Here is a 22,065-nt window from a genome sequence, read left to right as displayed (position 1 = left end):
GGATCCACTGGAGGCTTGGGACTCGAGGGACAGAAACCTGTGAGAGGAAACCAGTCTAGGTGCCAGGAAAATCTCTTCAGGCGATGGGCAGGCTGCTGGCGATTCTTCCACAAACTTACATGTTAAGAGGCCCTTCGACTTTGCTCCTCTGTTTTAGGGAGCTTTTTTGAAGGGGGAGAGAGCGCCAGGGCGAAGAGGCAGAGACATCAGGCTGGGAGAAGGGAGGAGGGGGAGGAGCGAGGAAGTCCTGAACACTCCAACTTTTCCTGGGAGGCTTTGTGAGTGGAGGTCTCTGCTCACTCATGTCCAACTTTAGTAATTTAGATCGACCGGCCTGCTTAGCGTGGACCCTGTCCTGATCTTTAACCTTCCGAAGCTGGATGAAGGCCAAACTTCTGTCTTGCATGGAAATAGCCACCTCCCTTTTGCCTAACAGTGGAAATCTTCTTATGCAAAATCACTCATTTTGAAAAAGGGACTTTCAACAAAGATCTTACAAGGTGCAAGAGGAAAAGTAACAAGTTGATTTATACTAAGAGTCTGGCCCATGCCTCGGGCTTGAGCATTTATGAGTTCTTTTTTTGGGGGGGGGTACTTACTCTCTAAGGTTGTTTACTGAATATTCAAGAATGTAATTGTGCACTCCCAGAGCCAGATTATAGAGGGGAAATCTGTGAAAAGTTTTCTATCAAAATAAGGAGTTTTCTTTACCGCAAATGACAAGGGTGGAGGACATGATTTTGAGAAATATGATGCTATACCCAAATTAGATGTAATGATCTACACGGGCAAAACTTGATATTCTCCTAATATTGGTTATCATAATTGTTTTTCATTTAATTGATATCTTCCCCTTTTAGGACACTCAGAATACTTTCCTGTAAAATTTTATGGTGGAATAATTTCAAGTAAGAAAAGGTCAAACTGCTCTTTCTCTCTTAAGGAGATATTTAATACATTTAATTGAAACGGAGGCAAATTTTTGGTGGAATCTTGTACCCAACACAGGGCTCTACTTCCATTTAAAGTTAGGTTAGATTGAGGGTGGGGGAGGGAACTCATGGAGAAAGTGATAAATTATGGAAATTCATTGTACAGTTCAGAAGAAAAATATACTATTTAGACTTCACAATGGAACACACTTAGAGCCAGTCTTATGAATATATACTTTCTGAGAACTTGCTGAGCATTTAAAATGGTCTCTGGTTTGAGGTGAAGGAAAAAACCTGAAATAGGAATCTGGTCCAGCACCCTCAATGTCAAGGTCAAGATCGGAATGTCTGGGTTGGGAGTGATAGACTGACCAGGTTACCTGCTAGTCACATGTGGAGTCATCCCAATCTCCGTTCATGGCATTCAGGCTTGGATATTGGTGGAAGAAAATGCAAAAGACCCCATTATTCTCCACTAACAAAAAATAGCCTCCAAAGCAATTTGCAATTAGAAACTGTCAATAATTGTCTGTTGACAAAGATCAGTAGATAACTTAAAATAGATTGCTTCAACTGCGTGAATTCACAGAATCAAAGTTTCTTTTAATCATCAGAAGTTCTATAAACATTTCAATTTCAGATTGATTTATTTGAACATGAAAAAAAATCAGGCACCAAATACAAAAATGTTATAACATAAATAAGATGTGCCAAGACTTTATTTCTTCAAAAAGAACAATAAACAAAATTCTAGAATTGAAAATGATCATATATAATACCAAATTGACTGCCACCAAAAACCTAGAGCATTGCCCCTTAAAGGAGGTACTTAAGCCTATTCAATACATTTCTAAATACTTTACAATTCCTTATCTCCACCTTTCTGTTATTCATGCAGAGATTGGGCTCAATAACAAACAGCACCCTAATAAAAAAGGTCTCAATACTCTACCCACTCCAGCCCCCCCAAATAGCAATCAATTTCTTTTCCATATAACCATTGTAAAAGAACTGTTTGTCCAAAGGAGTTGCTTCACTGAAGATTAAATGGATTGTTAACATTTCATCACAAAGCAAACAACCGTTTTTCATTGTTATTGATTTTAATGGAAACAATGCTCTTAACATCTTTGCCTACAAATCATGAACTTTAAAAATACATATTTTGCAATTTTTTTCCATAGCATCATTTCAGAACTGCTGCAGTTATTACACCGCTATATAAATGTTATGGATAATTGCGATAATTATGAACTATATACAGCAAACAAATCAGCCTTTGCCTTCCAAAATTGTAAATGGACTATGGTTCTTTTAAGAAGCACTTTAACCATAAGTAAGCAATGCTCAACTGGCCTTACTCATCACCACTGTTTCAGACATAAGCTATCTTTTGAAAATATATAGATGGCTACTAGATAGATTGATAGACAGATTAGATAAGTCATAGATACAAACATATATAGGTATATGGGTGATCTCTAGATAGAAAACACAGACATGCATCCTGCCGCAATTTTCATTTTTATGTAAGGTAATAAAGAACTAAGGGACATAAAATTCATTAGGTTACCTTATGTTTATATATGTAGGGCAGGGATGATTAAATCCAGCTTCTCAGTCTTTGAAGTACAAGATTGAGATGTCATGGCCACTAACTGAATTGATCAGTAATATTTGATTTGCATGCCGAAAATCCAGGACAAACACATTTAAACTCGCAGTTAAACAACCATCTGAGATAGAGATAAGGAAAGGAGAGTCTTCCCAGATGGAAACTGACACTGTAAGGAATTTATACTGTAATAGAAAAATAATTTAACAATTAAAAAAGGGATCTGAGTGAGTTATAAATACCAACAAACAAGATTTAATTTGCTCACATCTCCTCTTTGTAGAAGGCTGTTACAAAACAAGAGAAAGGAGTCAGTGGTTCCAAAATTGTAAATTGTGTTCTTCTTTCAAAACAATAAAATTTTAATGCTAAAGCAGTTATAATCAAAAGCTGTACAGAACTTGTTAGAAAACATTTATCCATAAATATTGTTCAGTTCCCGGCACTTGTAGCAATAATTAAATTACAAACGATAAATATGGCATCAATGGATATGTATTTACAAAAAAAAAAGTTATTACAAAAGGCAACTGTATACTAAACGTCACAATCTGTGTAGAGTAACATCACATCCTCAGCCTGAAAAAAATACTGAACAACAGTTTCGACCCTATTAGACAAAAATACATTCACAAGTGTAATGCTTTGAGGAAAAGTTCAAGACATAACAGGACTTTGGCACGGTTTAAGACTGTGAGAGTTTAAACAATCACCACTAAGGCGAAAAAGAATTTCCATCAGTTTAACATCACCACCACCAACAAGCCTTCTATAACTTCCTCTCGAGAAACAGGACAACTGTTAAAATGAATTGCAGGAGTTTAAGAATGGGGTGTCGCAGACAGCAAGAGGAAGGGGAAGAAAAAGCAGTGTAAAGATTTTGTAAAAAATGCTTCAAATGCCAAAACATATTTTCTAATCCTGAGAAAAGGGCATGGCTACTTTTGGATCTTGCCCAAAACCTTCCTGGACAATTGCAATTAACAAGATGTAGCCCTATATATGGCCTCTTGCCTTAAAACTCCATTTCCATCTGATTGGTCTCAGTTTTCTTTTAAAAATGCATTTGGTCCATTCTATAGTTAACAGGGTTTGTGTTTGTCCTCAGACGTACCATTCGTTAAAATTAGGAGGAAGTCCAGGGTTGTGGCTGGTGCTAGTTTGAACTGCAGAAGGGGTTTTAGTGGTATCTTTACTGTTTGCAGAAGCTATAGCGGGTGGAGTGGAAGATTCATAGCCTGAACTGGCAGCAGGGGAGGAATCTGACCCTTGAGATTCATGAACCTAAAATTAACATGTATATATTATAATGAATATAATTCCAACTGGCAATGTGCAAGCAAAAACAAGAGCAGAATTCGAGCACTGTAACAACAAGACCGCCCAGTGACCCACTTAAAAGAAAAATGCTGCTTTAAAAAAAAAAAAATCCATATTACCGATGTCTAGAAAACCCGGAGATGTTCGCTAAAAACCAGTTTTGCTCCGAAGACTGGTATTATGGAAAAGGAATAAAGCACTCCGTTTTGGTCATGCCACTTCAAAAATGCTTTCTCCACGGATGGAGTGGGGTAAGCAGTTACACTGTGAGGTCCTATAAAATACTAAATCCGGGCCCAGGTTTCATCAAGCCCGATTCGGCTTGGGAAAGCAGGTACAGAGAAGGTGGCACAGGGGCCCTGAGCGCTGCGAAGTCGCAGACAAATGTGTGGGAATCAGATCGCGCTCCTCGGCCCTATTGTTTTATCCGAAGCCAAAGAGCGAATGAACCACCCACCCCCGGGTTCGGCGCGGCTACTCTCGGTTCCCACCGCGGGCTGAGTCGGGAAGAGGCGGCCACGGCAGTCCCGCAAGCCTAGGCGAGCTCGGCTAGAGCTTCCCAGTAAACAACCGATTGTTCCCTCCGCTTCCTCCCCCTCCCAACTTTGCTCACTCCCGCCCCCACCCCGCCCGGTCCCCAAAATGGGTTCAAGGTGTCACTGCTGGAGCAAATCGGATTTAACGTGGAGGACAGAGGGTGGGCAGCGCGGGCGCTTCCGTTCCGCGGCCCGGCGTCGGGCCGAGTGTTTACAAACCGCCGACCGCTAATAAAGAGGTAATTACCTTCATGTGTTTGCGCAGGGAGCTCGGGTGCGTGTAGGACTTGTCGCACACTTTGCAGATATAGGGCTTGTCCGAGGTATGCACATGCATGTGCTTCTTACGGTCGCTGCTGTTGGCAAAGCGTCTGTCACAGCCTTCAAATTCACATTTGAAAGGTTTCTCACCTGCAAAAGGCAAAAACCCAAAGGGGGTAAAATACGGTCAGTGCCGGAGTTTCCCAGAGGCAAGCAGCAGGAGACTGAGCTTCCGGCGGTCTTCCCGGAGAGGGAGCGCCGACTGGGGGCTGCTGTTGAGAATCTATTTTTCCCTGGAGAGAAATGAAGAGCGTAGGTTGAGCCCGCTAGGTTTGGGAGTGGTGGTCGGGGCGGGGGTGGGGCAGGGCAGGCCCAAAACCTGACCACGTCTTTGTTCTTGCAAGGAGGGAAAGCCCCTGGCTCCTCCGAAGTTTCCCCTAAGTTGTGTTTCCACCCCACCCGACCCAGGGCTCCCAATGCGCGGCCACGTTCCGCCACCACCTCGGCGATGTAACCGAGCCCGGCGGGACAATGGGCCCCGGACAGGACAATCCCGTTCAGCCTCTTTGTACCTTTTAATTTGCCTCTTTCAAATGCAGTGGTTTGGCTAAGCCCGGTATTAAAAAGCCTGGGTAGTCGTACTTAATGTTTGGGGCGGGGGGGGATATACATATATATATATATATATATATATATATATATATATATATATATATAAATCCAGGGGGCTCCAGACAGTTTTACAAGATGTTATGAACAACCCACGAAACTGCTTTAGCTTTCCTCCCGGAGGACTGAATTGAACCTGGAACTCCAAATAAAAATAGTTTGACAAAAGTATCAGTCATTTAATTAGGAGATGTGCCAATCAAGTGTAAAAAAGAGCGGAAGTAACCGAAAGTTAGTTTTCATTAGCATTTCTATGGTTGCCTTCCACGAATGTGTGCCGAGAGCTAAGTCGCTTGTAAGCAATATGCTCTCAACACATTCGGAGTCCCTTCACCGTAACCCAGAAAGGGAGACAAAAAGAGGAGGCGCCAGTTTGTTCCTGGGCGCGAGAAGGTCCCAATTAGTTCCTGAGACCGCAGAGCAGTCTGCCCGGGAAGTTAGAACTCGGCAAAGGCGCCACGGGACGGGGAGGGCTAGGGGTGGAGGGTCACTGACAGCGCTTCTTTTTCGAGCGGCCGTTGCGGGGCGTCGCCCCTTTCCCTGGCCGCCACCTCTCTCCCTCGCGCTGTTAAGTCCGTTGCGTGACGGGGTATCGCCAGTGGAACCCACGCCCGCCTGCTTTTTCCCTTACCTGTGTGGGTTCTCTTATGGATCTTGAGGTTCTCAGAACGGGCAAAGATCTTCCCGCAGCCCGGGAAGGGGCATGGGAAGGGCTTCTCGCCCGTGTGCACTCGGATGTGGTTGACCAGTTTGTACTTCGCCTTGAAAGACTTGCCCTCCCGGGGGCACTCCTCCCAGTAGCAGACGTGGTTGTTCTGCTCCGGGCCCCCCACATGCTCCATGGTGACATGTGTCACCAGCTCATGCATGGTGCTGAAGGTCCGGTCGCAGCTTTTCTTGGGCCGGCTCAGCTGAGCCTCGTCGATCCACTTGCACGACAGCTCCTGCTTGATGGGCTGCCGCATATAACGGAAGAAGGCGCCGGGCCCGTGGTGGGCCGCCACGTTCACGCCCATGTTCATGTTCATGGGGCTGTAGTTAGGAAACTGCGCGCCGGCCGCGTAGGGGTCCGTGCGCGGGCTGGCCACTGGGCGGTATGGGTCAGCACGGCCGAACAGCTCCCCACGCAGCCCCAGGTGGACCTGGTTGTTGTCCACGTGCCCTGTGGGCGACGGGTGCCCAGCGCCCTGCTCATGCAGCCCAGGAAAGAGCAAGTAGCCAGGGGGCTCGGGGATGCCAGGTGGAGCATGCAGGCTGCTCGCCGAGCCGGCGAAGAGCCCGTGCTGCCCGCCACCCGAGGCCGCCTCACTGAGCCCGGAGCTGCGCTGGCGGAACAGAAAGTCGCGCGTTGAGTTGAAGGCGGCAGAGGCAGCGCCGCCGTAGCTGGGCACCTGGCTGGCGTGGTGATGATGGTGGTGGTGGTGGTGATGGTGGCCCAGGGCGTTGGCGTAGCCCGAACCCTGCGGCGTGAAAGCCGAGCTCTGGCCTGAAGATAGATCGTGCGCCGCGGCAGGGCTCAGCTTGAAGGCAGCGGCGGCGGCAGCGGCGGCGGCGTGGGTTGTGTCCCCGAAGGGATTCAGCCCCATGCCTGCCGGCTCACGGTTGGGCATCTCGTGGTGGCGCGGCGCGCCGAAGCTGCCCACTCCCAGCCCAGGGAACTGCGGGCCTCCGTCCAGGAGCATCGTCATGGGTGGGACGTTCTGGGCACAGGCGATCCGGCCGAAATGAGAGAGGGTATCGGTGAAGGAGGAGATCTCCGAAGTGCCGTAGTCGGAAAGGGGTGGCGGCGGTTGGACACTGCCGGGAGACCCCCAAGGCGCTACCAGGGGCTGCAACTTTCCGTCACTGCGAGTCTCCTGCAGAGGGGTAGGAGGGAGGAGGGGAAGAAAGAGCAGGGAGGGGGTGTTGGGGGGGGAGGAGGGAGGAGAAAAGACTCTGGGACTAGATCTGGTTTAACAAACTAACAGGCGCGCACAAAGAAAAATAAGCAAAATAGTAAGTAGAGGGCGGAGTTTGCCAATCCTGTCCCGGGCACCCCTCCTCTCTCCGAGTGCACAGAACCGCAGGGCCAGGAGGCTCCCTGGGTACCCGCCTCTGGGCTGGGCTGCGCCTAGTGGCGGAACCGGCTAGCGGCCGGCCGGCGGGCAGCGGGCAGTAGGCAGGCTCGGTACTCGCCGCTTGCCGCTCGCCGCGCGAGTCCCAGCCTCTTCGCCTCCAGAGTAATGTCCTTGGACTGATAAAGTCAATCACTCACTCCTCGCACATAAACCGAGCGGGAGGCGCGCGGCGCGCGCCAATGGGGAGCCAGCTGGCCCGCGGTCACCTGACCCCCGGCCGGACCGCCCATTGGCCGCCGCGAGGCTGATTGGCAGCGCGGAGCGGAGAACATGGCAGCCGTGGCCGAGCGACCCCCGCTGATTGGGCAGCCGCCGGGTGCCTGGCAGGTGAGGCGGCGGCTGACGGGCGGCCGCGAGTGGGCTCCACCGGGCTTGAGCGGCTGCGGGGAACTGGGGCCGGCTCCAGCCGGCAAACGGCGGGACGCCGCAGGGCCTCTCGCGGGCCTCCCCCCACCCCTCGCGCTCGTTACCCGCTTTGGCCAAAGAAACTCTTTGCCCCGGGAGGATCGGTCCCACTGTTGCGCCGTCGGAGGAGACGCGGTGCCCAACGTCCAGTCCCGCCTAGGTCCCCGCTGCCTCACCACCTTGAGAACATGTCCCCTCTGTAGCTTCAGGGCGCAGATCCTGGGGAGAGCCCAGCATTTTCGCGCTCCCGGCCCAGCCGCTGCGTCCACCCCCAATCACTGCGAGTTCTAATGGCCTCGAGACCCTGGACCCAGGCCCAGATAGTTCGCCGTTTGTGCCCCAACCTGTCGACAGCTGTCCGAGACCCAAAGGAGAAGAAATTACAATTAGAGCTGATCTCCCTTACTTCCGTCTGCGCCAAGCGTTGACCCTTTAGTTTGTGAGCAGCGGCTGTACTCGCCGCTGCCCACTTCCCGAATTACACACCGGGCACGACACAGCAAACATATACAACGCAGTAAACACAAGCACACAGCAAGAAACAAGCACACAACACAGTAAACACAAGCGCACCACAGGAAACAAACACTACACATGAAATACGCACACAACACAAGAAAGTAAACAACACAGTAACATAAACTACGCACGACACAATAAACACAGGCACACAACTAAACACAATAGAGCAAATACACATAACAGCAAACACCCACAAATACAAAACATGCCAAGAGCACTTTTAGCCCGTGTACACAAAACATGCACACAACACACTAAACACATAATACACTAGACACACAGTATCAGGGTGGTTTCCAAATCACTAGGCTAATCAGCTTTGAATTCTCAACATTTTCAAATGCAAAAGTCGTGTTGGGGGGTGCTGATGCTGAATGGGGACTGTGACATGGAATTCTCTTTCCTCTGAACAGCCAAGGCTTTACTCTCTTCTACTCCTACCCGGAGAAGGTAAAGCATGTAGTGACCTCAGGGACTGCTTACCCCTTAAGGATTTACTTCCAGGGGTGCGTGTGAAAGTCCTCCCGCCTTCTGTCTGGTGCGAGGTCTTTCTAGACTTAATGACCAGGTTCAGGCAAGGCTATAAATTCACTCATTTTTCCTGCAAGGCATTTGCAAAGAATGCAGGAGAGTGAGAGTGGAAAGAAAAGGCAGAGAGAAAGATGGCTGTGATTGTCACATCCCTAGCCGGGCCAAGCCCCAAAGTCTGAGCCTTGAGGCAGCCTCACAGCCTGGCCGCCATCTCTCTGTAGGAAACAGAACATCTGATCAAGTTCAGAGGCGCCAGGAGAGACCGCCTCAAGCAGCGCTTTATAACTGCAGCCTTTCCCTTCCTGCTCCCCAATCTGCCTGGCCCAGCCAACACTTCACCTTCTTTCTTAGCCAGTTTGCTGGGAGAAAACCCTACCGGTAGCACATCTTACCGTATTCACCCCCTCCCATCAAACTCGCCCCAATTCTCTCTCCACATCCAGAGCTCTCTCCCCAGGTTGGAAGGTGAGTTCACTGCTGACTTAAATTATTGCGTCTGCCGAACATAGGCTCTCCAAGAATGGTTTCAGTGCCTCTCAGCAGAGGGTTTCTTTGGGGGTAGGGGGGCGCTGGTGTGTTCAGAGAACAAATATGCTTAAATCATGCAAATGAATCCCCTGGAGTCAGGTTTACAAAAAAAGGAGGATTGCCTTTCTTCCCCCCTCCCTTTCTTTTCACTTTCTTCTTTATTTCCTCTTTTCCCTCTACCTCTCTCCACCTCCCACTAACCCCAACAGCCCTTGGCCAAGTAGTTGCTTTAAAAAAGTTTGGATTTCCTCACTGAGCTGGTCCCGCGGACAGCGGTTCTCGAGACTGGGGGACCGGGAAGGGGCGGCTGTCGAGCTCTGGCCGAGCCAGCGCTGATGCGAGAGTTTCCGGGGAGTCCCGCCAGGTACCCCGAGAATCGAGGGCCTTGCGCGATTGCAACTGGGTGAAAGGCTCAGAAGGGGGGCAGACGAGGGAGCTCATCATGCCCCTATTTGGGAAGGGGTCTCGAGCTCAGGGCAGGGGGAAGTTGCCGCCGCTGACCTACCCGGTGCCCAGTGTCCGTTTTGATACGGCCACATTCCGATAATTAATTGCCTCCAGCACGTGCTCTGTAGTCCCTGGAACAAAAAGGCATAATTCAATTAGATCATCAACCGAGAAGTGGGGAGGTGGGGGCGGGGGGTTGAATGCTTGTTAAGGGGCAGACCTGAGGCGATTCAGCCAGGCCAAAATCCCGGGCAATGGATCCCTTCCCGGGACAGCCGGGCCCATCCCGAGAATGCGGTTCTGAGGGGGTGTCGTTGCTGTGTGGGACGCAGGGGTCCCAGATGCGCGAAAGAGGACGAGGCTGGGGGCTTTGTGAACAGCAGGGCAGAGGTAGGCCATTTCTACTTCGGTTTCAGTTGGTTTGAGTGGGAGTTTCCTTATTTGGGGAGGAGGACCCCTGACCCTTAAAAGAGGGTAGAAAGCAAAATCCCTCCAGATAAAGCTAGTTACTGCACATGAAAACGAAGCCCCCACCCCCAACAAAGCAAATCACTGCTGTTGGGGGCGAGGGGGGAGCGCGAAGTTTTTCCTATAACTTAGAGCTTCTCTCCTCCCCAAACTTGATTTTCAAGAGGAGACTCTGGGAACAACTTCGGGGAACAGGGCGCTTTGGGGAGCTGAGTCTGAGAACAGAGTGGTGGCTGAAGAGGGAAAGCTAAGAGGAGAAAAGTTTTTCCTACACACAGGCAGAGGTGAGGAGATGGAGACAACTCTCGTGTTTTCGTTTTTCAGGTGGAGACAGGAGTCACAGCTCTAGTCAGGGAGGACAACTCTAACTCAGGCGTCGTGGTTCTATAACTGAGGCTCCCTCAGCAGCTTTGGCTTACTAGGGTTTACATGTGTAGTAGGCAACGTAAATGAACCAATAAATCTCTTTTATGTGTCCCCCAGTTGTATGTGGTCCGGTCTAAATATTCACATGTTTGCATGGATAGGAAATATAATGGGATCCTTTCCCTCACACTGAGTTCAAACGGTAAATAGGAAAAAGATTCATTTTTATGCCCAAATCTAAAGTAGGAAGTAAAATCAGAGAAACTGATCACTTCTAAACCAGCAAAGCTTTTGAGGCCGATTTTTAGGATCCATCTTGAAGAAGCCGTAGGGAAACAGAACGTCCTGAGGGGCAGTAGGGTAGTACCGGGTTCTTCGTACAACCCAGAGCCCAACTCCATAGCACTTTTCTCTTCCGTCGAGCCTCCAAAAAAATAGAACATATACAGCACATTGTGTTATCATGCAGCATTTCTTTCTAAACACATTTTATGTGGTGGACATGAAATTATCCTGATTCAGTGACCTAGTAATTTCCTTAAGTCCAGGGGAAACGCTGCGGTCTTTTCTTCTGTTTTGTATTTAGAAAAGACTTGCAATCTAACACTCGCAACATTTTAAAGACCCTTTAAACCCAGCAAGCGGATTTCCGTTCTGCCAAGGCTTCCTGATTTATTTCAATAAATGAATCTTTGAATCCAGGAAGGGAATTATTCCAAGACGCTGAATTTGGTGCCCCTGTCTCTCCCTAGTGGAGCACAAAGTGTTTCTCATTGCAACATGTCCTTGAAACTCACCATTATTCGCCTTTTTTCCTGGTAAATGACACTTTCTTTACATAAATCCCCACCCTCTCTTCAGAGTCCCAGATCTTTTTAAAAGAAAAACTGCAAGTGGCAATAAAAAATGAAGGGGAAAGAAAGCTGGGAAAAGAATGCATTTTTAACTTCTCTTTATTTTTATGCTAAGATAAAGCCCTTAATTGGCATCAGGGCCAAGCTGAACTATCGATTTCCAGGACCTGCTGACACACTCGCCAACAGAGTGTGTCTGCAGGTTGGCGAGTGTAAAAATCACACAGCTCCAGATTTTATTGGCCACATCAGAATTTTCACTATGGTCCTATCATTTGACACATATTTTATAAGCCCTAAATACCTTTAAAATTCAATCGAGAATAAACAAATAGATATTGTTAATCAACCCCCCCCTTTTCATTTTTTTTGCCTTTGTCCTCTGAAATCCAAGGCATATTGTTGCCCAATGTAATGAAATGCAAACCAGACAGGAATGAGACATTTTCATTGTACTTGTCAATCAGGGCTGTGCAGACAGATATATATACATATATCTACTTGAACTTCAGAGACATAGGCTGAAGTGAATAGGGCTGAACTTGAAGAAGAGAGGCAGGGAGTTGAACTAGAACTATCAGAACCCAGTTTGGAATTATAAAGGGAGTCCCTGAAATATAGAAAATGCAGTGAACCGCCCCACCCAGGTGGTAGGCCGTGGTCCTCAGGCAAATCTGAGTGAAAGGCTTATGATGAGCTGTGGCCTGCTGGGTCCTGCTGCCACGGAATACCTTTATCGCTCTGGGGGTGAGCAGGTGTTAGTCCCCATCTGCACTAGCAGTGGCTCCAGGTGCCAGGAGAGCAAGACACATTGAAAGAGGACTTCTTCCTTCCTTCTAGATCAGAACACCTTGTAGGTGGGGAATGCCCCGGCAAGAGGAGAGGGAGACGCAGGCAGAGGCCAAGATACACAATTACACATTTGATTTATGTTTACAGGTCTTTCCCCAGACACCTGAAGAGATGGGGGAAGGAGAATCAATTTGGAGAGCCAAGTTTGCCTGACATTTTGGAGCACACATTTACCCAGGACCCCCAAGCTCCTTGTAGCTGCAAAATGCTGTACTAGTTCTAAAATGTAAATTAGCTTCAAGGCAAGTGGAGAGAAGCCTTAGACTATTCTGAGATATTTGTTCATTCATTTCTTTGCTTTGAGAAAGAATCCTTCTGCAAACGTGATAGGAAGATATCTCTGGACCACATTATGGCTTCTGGCAGCAACTCTCATCCTTAGTGCCTAGATCTGGAGCCCCCACCAACCATTTGTCCCCAAGCTACATTTCCTTAGTCCAGACCTATTCCACCATTTCATCTTCTTTCTCCCTTCCTCGCTGAGGGGCAGAGGCTGCATTACCTAAATTATCTTTTCTTTTGCCCAAGCTGAGAGGAAGAATTCCTGATCCCTAGGAAAAATGCTGTCTCCACTTCCAAGGAACTTTGTGTAGTTCAGGAATTGCATTTTGTAAAATCAAATTCCCTGTTGCAATTTGCACTTGGTTTGTGGTTCTTCATCTAGTCCTTTCCTAGTGAGGGGATGGGAGGAAAGGGCTTTGACATTAAAACAAAGGATAGGGCCTCTGTTTCCTCCCTTTTTTCTTTCCCCACCAACAAGATAGAGTGGGGATAAATTAGACTAACTGCTGGTTTGGACGTGAATGGCAGACTATGGTCTGCAAACTGGAGGCCAAATCTGGCCCAGAGCCTGTTGTATTTGTATGGCCCCAGGAGCCAAGAATGGTTTTATTTTATTTTATTTTTAAAAATCTTTAAAGGGTTAGAGAGCAGAAGTAGAAAAAGAAGAAAGACAAAAAAGAAGGTGGGGGAGGAAATTATGCTACAAATACTGAATGTTGTTTGAAAAGCCTGAAATATTTTATATCTGACCCTTTACAGAAAAAAATTGCTGACCCCTTGACTAGGGGTTGGACTGTAGTGTCAGCAGAGGCTAGGTATTCTTGACCAGTAGATTTTATCCACCATCACCCTCCTAGATTTCCAGCTTCATTTTGCATATGGCTTGATTTTTTTCCCCCAGCCCCACACCTAAGTTATTTTGGGGGATAATTTTGACTTTGGAGAAAGGGAAAAAGTAGTCAAGGGAGGAGGAGTCATCAGGAGAAAGAGGGGATGAGAAGAGAGGAAAAAGAGTTGTGAATATCTCAATCAGTGACTAGGTGACCTCTGACCCTGAGGGTGGTTTTATTGTCTTTCTTCCTTGGCTAGAGATACATAGTTTATTGACCCTTTCTGCGTGACTGAGCCCTCAGGGGCAACGACAGCTCCAAACCAAGCCAGGCAAGTGAGGCCAGGAAGCCTGAGGGAAGTGACCCCAATTCCCTAGGCCTGAGGGGGTTGGAGGAACAGAGAGATCAACTCCCTCCCAACTCAACTGCCCCTCCTCAGTGAGGGCCTAGAGTTCACCCAGCTCCTTCTCACCCAGAAACACTCCCCTCCCTTTCTTCCCAGGACAAATGCCATCAGCCGGTAGGCTTGGGCAAAACATATATGCTCCTTCTCTGCACTCTTCCCCTTTAAACTATAAAGATATGTTATTATAAAGATTCCAGGGTAGGCCAGGCACGGTGGCTCATGCCTGTAATCCCAGCACATTGGAAGTCCGAGGTGAGTGGATCACTTGAGGTCAGGAGTTCGAGACCAGCCTGGCCAACATGATGAAACCCCATCTCTACTAAAATACAAAAATTAGCTGGGCATGGTGGCAGGCACCTGTAATCCCAGCTACTCGGGAGGCTGAGGCAAGAGAATCACTTGAACCCAGGAGACGGAGGTTGCAGTGAGCTGAGATCACGCCACTACACTCCAGCCTGGGCGACAGAGCAAGATTCCCTCTAAAAAAAACAAAACAAAACAAAGCAAGAAAGAGATTCCAGGGTGCTCCCAACAACCCAGCTTACTAACTACTACCTTAGTTCGTCCCCTTAGGTATGTCTCCCCTTTCCCTTTTCTTTCCTCCCACTCCAGCCCTGTTAGAAATTTCTCGGGGCCAGGCGTGGTGGCTCATGCTTGTAATCCCAGCACTTTGGGAGGCCGAGGCAGGTGGATCACCTGAGGTCGGGAGTTTAAGACCAGCCTGACCAATATGGAGAAACCCCGTCTCTACTAAAAATACAAAATTAGCCGGGGTGGTGGCATGTGACTGTAATCCCAGCTACTCGGGAGGTTGAAGCAGGAGAATCGCTTGAACTCGGGAGGCGGAGGTTGCCGTGAGCCGAGATCGCGCCATTGCACTCCAGCCTGGGCAAAAAGAGCGAAATTCTGTCTCAAAAAAAAAAAAAAGAAAAAAAAAAAAAAAAAAGAAATTTCTCTTTAAGGCTGCATAATTCTCAACCCTTGCCCCTCAGACTCAGCTTTAGTAGATTATATTTCACTTTTTGAACCTGGTCCAGACTGGCAAACAATTCTTTCAGACCCAAATAGCCACTCACACAAGTAATGTTGCCAAATTTAGCACATCAAAAACTCATGACACTCAGTTACATTTGAATTTCAAATAAACAATTTTTTCTTAGTTTAAGTATGTCCTAGTTATTGCCTGGGAGATACTTATACTAAAATATTCTTTATTGGCAATTCAGATGTATAGGACATCATGTATTGTATCTGGCAATCCTACTTTCAGGAGTATGGTCTAGACAGGCTAAATTGTCACACCCAATGGAGCTCTCACCAAAGTGTAGCCTGAGCTTGTGCCATTTGCCAAGAGTTTTCCTTTCTCCCCCTAGGGTTTTCCAAAGGCTCCATTTGTGGGAAAATCAACCTGGGGACAGGGTGGCCCTGAAGGCCCAAGAAAGGCCCCTGCTGAAATTTCTGTTCTGGCTCAGTGGGCCTGTCCTTTCTCATCAAGAGGCCCAGGAGCTACCCTGGCTAGATTGTTACCACAGGACTGGCAGCAGGGTGCTGTTCCCAAACAGGGACTAATTGTGCCTGCTTCTGTCCTATCCCCTGAAGGAAAGCCCCTTGTGCTACTCACCATGAGGTCTGGTACACTGCAGACATTGAGTGCTAGTGTGCTAGGGACCTTAAGATCCCACACACTACAGGCCTCAAAGTTCCATTCATTGACCTGATCCTCCTGCCATCCCTGCAGGACCTGAGATGGGTGTTTGCCTTGCATATTCTTTCCTATTTTGCTCAGGTTGTGTGAGCCTGAGGCCCCCTTCCCTTTGCTCCCTAGGGTTCAAGTTTCACCAAGCCTGAAAAATCCTCCTTGCCTTGCCGCCCCTTGGTCCTTCTTTCCCTCACTTTAATGGGGATGTCTTCAAGGACAGAAGAGCTTGATTTCAGCAAGAATGCCCCTATGGGCCCTTGAGGGCTATAAACAGATGGAATCCTCAGAGCCAGAGCCTGTGGTCCCTCTGCTTAGCCCTGCCCTCCCAACCTTGATGCACAAACTTCAGTCCACACTGGGCTGTGCAGAGACCCCTCTCAAGCCATCTAGGGCTAAAGGTCAAGTTTTCCTGAGGACCAAGGACAGAGTTTAGCAGGTTTTATCAGCAGACATCCGTTCTCCTCTTCCCCTGTTCCCCACCCTCATCACACATTCCTCCATGGAAGCTCTTATCTATCTACCCATTAAATGAAAGAGGAAAAACACATGGCCTAGAGTGCCCTTTTCCTCACTCCTATCAGTACAAGTTCCAAGAGCTGAACCTGTCAGCAGCTCAGTGGCCCCAAAATCATTCCAGGAGACGCCTCTCCCCCATCACTTAAATACTCCTGTCCCACTTTAGAAAAGCTCATTAGTTCTTACCTCTTAACTCTTTCTCCTTTTTAAGGTGGTTTTAGGCTCTAAGTTTGTTTGGAGCCAAGGGAGCTTCCACTGCCTACTTATGCAAACTGAAGTTTTTGGTAGTTTTGGTAGCCCATAACCACTAGTCATAGTGCACATCTGTACACACTTGCCTGTTTTCCTGAGTTCCTTTCTTTCTTCCTTCCTTCCTTCCTTCCTTCCTTCCTTCCTTCCTTCCTTCCTTCCCTCCCTCCCTCCCTCCCTCTCTCTCTCTCTTTCTTTTTTTGACAGTTTTGCTCTTGTCACCCAGGCTGGAGTGCAACGGCACGATCTTGGCTCACTGCAACCTCCGCCTCCTGGGTTGAAGTGATTCTCCTGCCTCAGCCTCCCAAGTAGCTTGGAATATAGGCGCCCACCACCACACCCAGCTAATTTTTGTATTTGTAGTAGAGACGAGGTTTCACCATGTTGGCCAGGTTGGTCTCGAACTCCTAGCCTCAGGTGATCCACTCACCTCGGCCTCCAAAAGTGCTGGGATTACAGGTGTGAGCCACTGCTCCCAGCTTCTCCTGAGTTTCTAATATGCCCCTGGGTATGGAAGGGAGCCCATTTTCTTTTCTTTCTGTTTGTTTGTTTTGTTTGTGCGTGTGTGTTTTGATGGAGTTTTGCTCTCGTCACCCAGGCTACAGTGCTTTGGTGCAATCTCAACTCACTGCAACCTCTGCCTCCCAGGTTCAAGGGATTCTCCTGCCTCAGCCTCCAGAGTAGCTGGGATTACTGGCGTCCGCCACCACATCTGGCTTTTTTTTTTTTTTTTTTTTTTTTTTGTATTTTTAGTAAAGACGGGGTTTCACCACGTTTGCCAGGCTGGTCTCAAACTCCTGACCTCAGGTGATCTGCCTTCCTTGGCCTCCCAACGTGCTGGGATTACAGGCGTTAGCCACTGCACCTGGCAGAAGGGGACCCATTTTCTTAATGCACACACTTAAAAGCTCTAGCTCCCACATGATATCTTGTTTTTGTGATTCTCAATTAGAGAGTTATATTGCAATATTTAGTTTCTGCTATTAAATTTCACATCCCCCCCCTTGATTTGAGAGAGGGGAGAAGTTGCCTGCCCTCTGTTCCAGAAGCAATTGAGTAGAACCAGAAACTCTAGTCCCACATTGGAGTTTCCTGGGAATCTTTGAAATATTCAGATGGCCAGACCAACCCCAGAGCTTCTGACTCACTTGGTCTAGGGAAGGGTGCCATGGCCCTATTTTTGAAGCTCCCCAGGTGATTCTAATGAGGGAGCCACTGTGTTAAAGTTAGTTAATATCTAGAGCCTCTTTGCTCCCACCCTGCAGCCTTCCCAGGCTTACATTCTTGGCCCTGGCAATAGCACTAAGGTCTGAAAAATGCTTCAACTAGAAGTGCTCTAAGAATAAACTTGGGGTTTCCACTCCAGACTGCTATCTCTATCTATTTCTTTTGCCTACCAGATGTTTCCATGAAGAAAAATCCCACCTTCAACTTCTACGTTATTCATCCTGCTTTTTAGAAATGACCCTTGTCCTGATATGAGGTGGAAGAAATAAAGGTCTGGTAAAGAAATGATATGCTCGTGGACCTGGAACCATTTATTTTATTTCAACTAAAGGGCTACACTTTTGCTGTTGCAGAATGAAATTTCCCCTGTAAGACAGTGAGGGATGGAGCTACTTGATGAAAAGGGCTGTTCTAATTCTACTTCTCCCCGATTTCAGCAGATCCACTTCTGACCTCCTTCTAGAAGAAGGGGGGTGGGTATGGGGAGCATGCCATCTCATTAAGAATTGTTCCCCAGTGATATTTCCTTTGCTGTTTCTCCCCTTACCCTAGATGGAATCCCAAGAACTGGTGAGGGTAACCTTATGCCTCTCGATTTCTAGATGATTGCAAAAACCAGAACTGTCCAGGTATCATGTAGTTTGGTTCAGGCTTTGAGGACAGCTCCCAGAAGTTGTGGAAGGTGGGGAGAGATGGGAGCAAGCAAGTTGCAGAGTAACTTGAAACTGAACCCTTTTTTCCCCCTTGGAAAAACTTTTTATTCACACAAGCAATACATTAGCTGCTTCACTCTTCAAATTATTTTATTTTATCTTTAGAGACAGGGTTCTCATTCTGTCACCCAGGCTGGAGTGCAGTGGCATGATCACATCTCACTGCAGCCTTGACCTATCAGGCTCGAGCAATCCTCCTGCCTCCTGCCACCCAAGTAGCTGGGATCACAGGTGCATGCCACTATGCCTAGCTATTTTTTTTTTTTTAATTTTTCATAGAGACAGTATCTCCCTATGTTGCCCAGGCTGGTCTTGAACTCCTGGGCTCTAGCGATCCCCACCTTGACCTCCCTAAGTGCTAGAATTTTAGGTACAAGCCACCATGCCTGCCCCTTCAAAATGTTTATAGCTTGCCTGCTACATGTAAGACATCCTGGGGCTACTGTGGGAGAAGATACCAGTAAATGATGTCAAGATTCTGTCTTGCACCTGGGCTAGCAAAACATCGTAGCAGTTTTAGAACGAATATTTCATAATCCTATGCCGATTACCTGAAACTTTAGAGTAACTGTCAGAGGTTTTCTTTTCTTTTCTCTTTTCTTTTCTTTTTTCTTTTTTTTTTTTTTTTTTTTTTTTTTTGAGACGGAGTCTTGCTCTGTCGCCCGGGCTGGAGTGCAGTGGCCGGATCTCAGCTCACTGCAAGCTCCGCCTCCCAGGTTTACGTCATTCTCCTGCCTCAGCCTCCCGTGTAGCTGGGACTACAGGCGCCCGCCACCTCGCCCGGCTAGTTTTTTGTATTTTTTTTAGTAGAGACGGGGTTTCACCGTGTTAGCCAGGATGGTCTCGATCTCCTGACCTCGTGATCCGCCCATCTCGGCCTCCCAAAGTGCTGGGATTACAGGCTTGAGCCACTGCGCCTGGCCTCTTTTCTCTCTCCCGTCCCCTCCCCTCCCCTCTCCTCCCCCCCCCCCTCCCCTTTCCTTCCCTCTTTCTTCTCTTTCTCACTCTCTCTTCCTTCTTTCATTCCTCGCTCCCTCCTTTTCTCTCCTTCCTTGCCTCCTTCCTTCCTTCCTTCCTTTTCGACAGAGTCTTGCTCTGTTGCCCAGGCAGTGGTGCCATCTCGGCTCACTGCAACCTCTGCCTCCCTGTTCAAGCAATTCTCCTGCTTCAGCCTCCCGAGTAGCTGGGACTACAGGCACATGCCACCACGCCGGGCTAATTTTTTGTATTGTTAGGTAGAGACAGGATTTCACTGTGTTAGCCAGGATGATCTCGATCTCCTGACCTCGTGATCCACCCTCCTGGGCCTTCCAAAGTGCTGGGATTACATGCGTGAGCGACTGCGCCCAGCCTTTTTCTTTCTCTTTTTCTTTCTTTCTTTCTTTCTTTCTTTCTTTCTTTCTTTCTTTCTTTCTTTCTTTCTTTCTTTCTTTCGTTCTTTCTTTTCTTTCTTCTTTCTTTCGTTCTTTCTTTTCTTTCTTCTTTCTTTCTTTCTTTCTTTTTTTTTTTGAGGGAGGGTCTCACTGTCACTCATTTGGAATGTAGTGGTGCAATCATGGCACACTGCAGCCTCAACCTTCTGGGCTCAGGAGATCTTCCTGCCTCAGCCTCCCAAGTAGCTGGAGACTACAGGCACACACCACCATGCCCGGCTAATTTTTGTATTTTTTGTAGAGACAGAGTTTTGCCATGTTGTCCAGGTTGGTCTCAAACTCCTGGGCTCAAGCGATCCACCCACCTCAGCCTCCCAAAATGCTAGGATTACAAGCATGAGCCACTGTGCCTGGCCGTAGAGCTTCTTTATTTTTATTCAAACATGCCTCTCTTGGTTATGCCTTTTCCTACTCAGATGTGTTGCTGGGACAAATACCCAAATGGAACTATTATAAAAAGGGTCCGCTGGGTGTGGTGGCTCATGCCTATAATCCCAGCACTTTGAGAGACTGAGGTGGGTGGATCACTTTAGGCCAGGAGTTCAAGACCATGGCCAACATGGTGAAACCCCATCTCTACTGAAAAAAAAAAAAAAAAAAAAAAAAAAGGACAAAAGTTAGCCCGGGTGTGGTGACTCATGCCTGTAATCTCAGCACTTTGGGAGGCCGAGGTGGGTGGATTACCTGAGGTCAGGAGTTTGAGACTAGCCTGACCAACATAGTGAAACCCCATCTCTACTAAAAATACAAAATTAGCCGGGCGTGGTGGCGCATGCTACTTGGGAGGCTGAGGTAGGAGAATCGCTTGAACCCAGGAGGTGGAGGTTGCAGTGAGCGAAGATTGCTCTATTGCACTCCAGCCTGGGCAGTAAGAGCAAAACTCCATCTCAAAAAAACACAACAAAGCAAAACAAAACAAAACAAAATTAGTCGGGTGTGGTAACACATGCCTGTAATCCCAGCTACTCAGGAGGTTGAGGCACAAGAATCACTTGAACCCAGGAGGTGAAGGTTGCAGTGAACCAAGATTGTGCCACTGCACTCCAGCCAGGGCAACAACAACAACAAAAGAGTCCATGTTTTCATGAGGAAAAAAGAAATAAATTGAATTCATTATCTTGGGAAGTGCCTTCTTTTATATTCTATTTGTTTCCTTTCCTGCTGCAACATATAGTCTTTAAGATGAGAAAGTCCATTTAATATTCCTTATATTCCTCATTAAAACAGACTTTAAAATTATGTGGTAAAATTTTGAGACTCATTATTATTTTTAACTTCACAATTCCATAACTCCTCCAGAACACACACACACACACACACACACACACACACAGAGAGAGAGAGAGAGAGAGAGAGAGAGAGAGAGAGAGAGAAGGCTAGCTATGGAAAAGCACTCTATAGCTCAGTGCCATACACGAGCTTTACTTCTTGAACTATGGTTTCATTCTGTGGCCATGGTGGGTTTAAGTCATTATTTTGAATGTAATGTTCAAATGAATTGGGAAGCAAACTGCTTTGGGAGTTGACTTGGCACTACTTTGCCATCACACATGTCACTTAATTTTTGTTGATTGCTTTTATAATATAGGTACATCACAAATAATTTAAAGAAAAAGGTCCCTCCAAGGATAATACAATGGAGAGCCTATATTGTGCATATGCCCTGTAATATTGACTTCTGTGATTCATAGAAACCACATATTAAATGATTTATTTTGATTATTATCAAGTGATCTTTGCAGTTGTTTTAAAGGTCCATCCAGTTATAATCATATGCTGCTTATGTGTGCTATTGCTATTACATGGGGAGGGTGTATATGATTTAAAATGGAGTCTGGCTGGGCATGGTGGCTCACGCCTATAATCCCAGCACTTCGGAAGGCCAAGGCATGCAGATCACTTGCGGTCAGGAGTTCAAGACAAGCCTGGCCAACATGGTGAAACCCTGCCTCTACCAAAAATACATAACAAATTAGCTGGGTATGGTGGTGTGCTCCTGAAATCCCAGCTACTCAGGAGGCTGAGGCAGGAGAATCACTTGAAACCAGTAGACAGAGGTTGCAGTGAGCTGAAATCATGCCACTGCACTCCAGCCTGGGTGACAGAGTGAGGCTCCATCTCAAAAATAAAAATAAAAAATAAAAAATAAAATAAAATGGAGTCTGTTCACTTGGGGTCAGGAGTTCAAGACCAGCCTGGCCAAAATGATGAAACTCCATCTCTACTAAAAATACAAAAATTAGCCAGATGTGGTGGCGCACACTTGTAATCCCAGCTACGTTGGTGG

At 47.4% G+C, this 22,065-nt stretch overlaps 1 protein-coding gene and 2 long non-coding RNA genes across 4 annotated transcripts in view; 1 reads left to right on the top strand and 2 right to left on the bottom strand.

Moving 5' to 3' along the window:
• The window catches only part of LOC144338553 (uncharacterized), a 3,627-nt gene extending 3,311 nt beyond the window's left edge, over positions 1 to 316 (bottom strand). The window contains exon 1 of the long non-coding RNA XR_013412747.1: positions 1 to 316. This exon is cut by the window's left edge and continues 372 nt beyond it. This is a non-coding gene — a long non-coding RNA (uncharacterized LOC144338553).
• Positions 1 to 7,686, bottom strand: part of ZIC3 (Zic family member 3) — an 11,635-nt gene extending 3,949 nt beyond the window's left edge. Inside the window, exons 1-3 of one of the 2 annotated variants that reach the window (XM_077988477.1) lie at positions 5,965 to 7,686; positions 4,651 to 4,814; positions 2,017 to 3,831 (exon numbers count right to left, since the gene is read on the bottom strand). In XM_077988477.1, coding sequence (XP_077844603.1) covers positions 3,652 to 3,831; positions 4,651 to 4,814; positions 5,965 to 7,021 — 1,401 coding nt within the window. In that variant the 5' untranslated portion in view covers positions 7,022 to 7,686 and the 3' untranslated portion in view covers positions 2,017 to 3,651. Of the gene's footprint in view, positions 1 to 2,016; positions 3,832 to 4,650; positions 4,815 to 5,964 lie in introns of those variants that run through there. The other variant, XM_028841986.2, reaches the window with a different exon arrangement.
• Positions 7,687 to 9,221: 1,535 nt separating this feature from the next.
• LOC144338552 (uncharacterized) lies at positions 9,222 to 17,920 on the top strand. Its single transcript, XR_013412746.1, has 3 exons — positions 9,222 to 9,373; positions 12,511 to 12,665; positions 17,806 to 17,920. It is a non-coding gene; the product is annotated as an uncharacterized LOC144338552 (long non-coding RNA).
• Positions 17,921 to 22,065: the final 4,145 nt, after the last annotated feature.

This window comes from Macaca mulatta, chromosome X (genome assembly GCF_049350105.2).
Source record: "Macaca mulatta isolate MMU2019108-1 chromosome X, T2T-MMU8v2.0, whole genome shotgun sequence".
NCBI classification, from domain to species: Eukaryota; Metazoa; Chordata; class Mammalia; order Primates; family Cercopithecidae; genus Macaca; species Macaca mulatta.
This window is presented reverse-complemented; position numbering and strand designations above follow the sequence as displayed.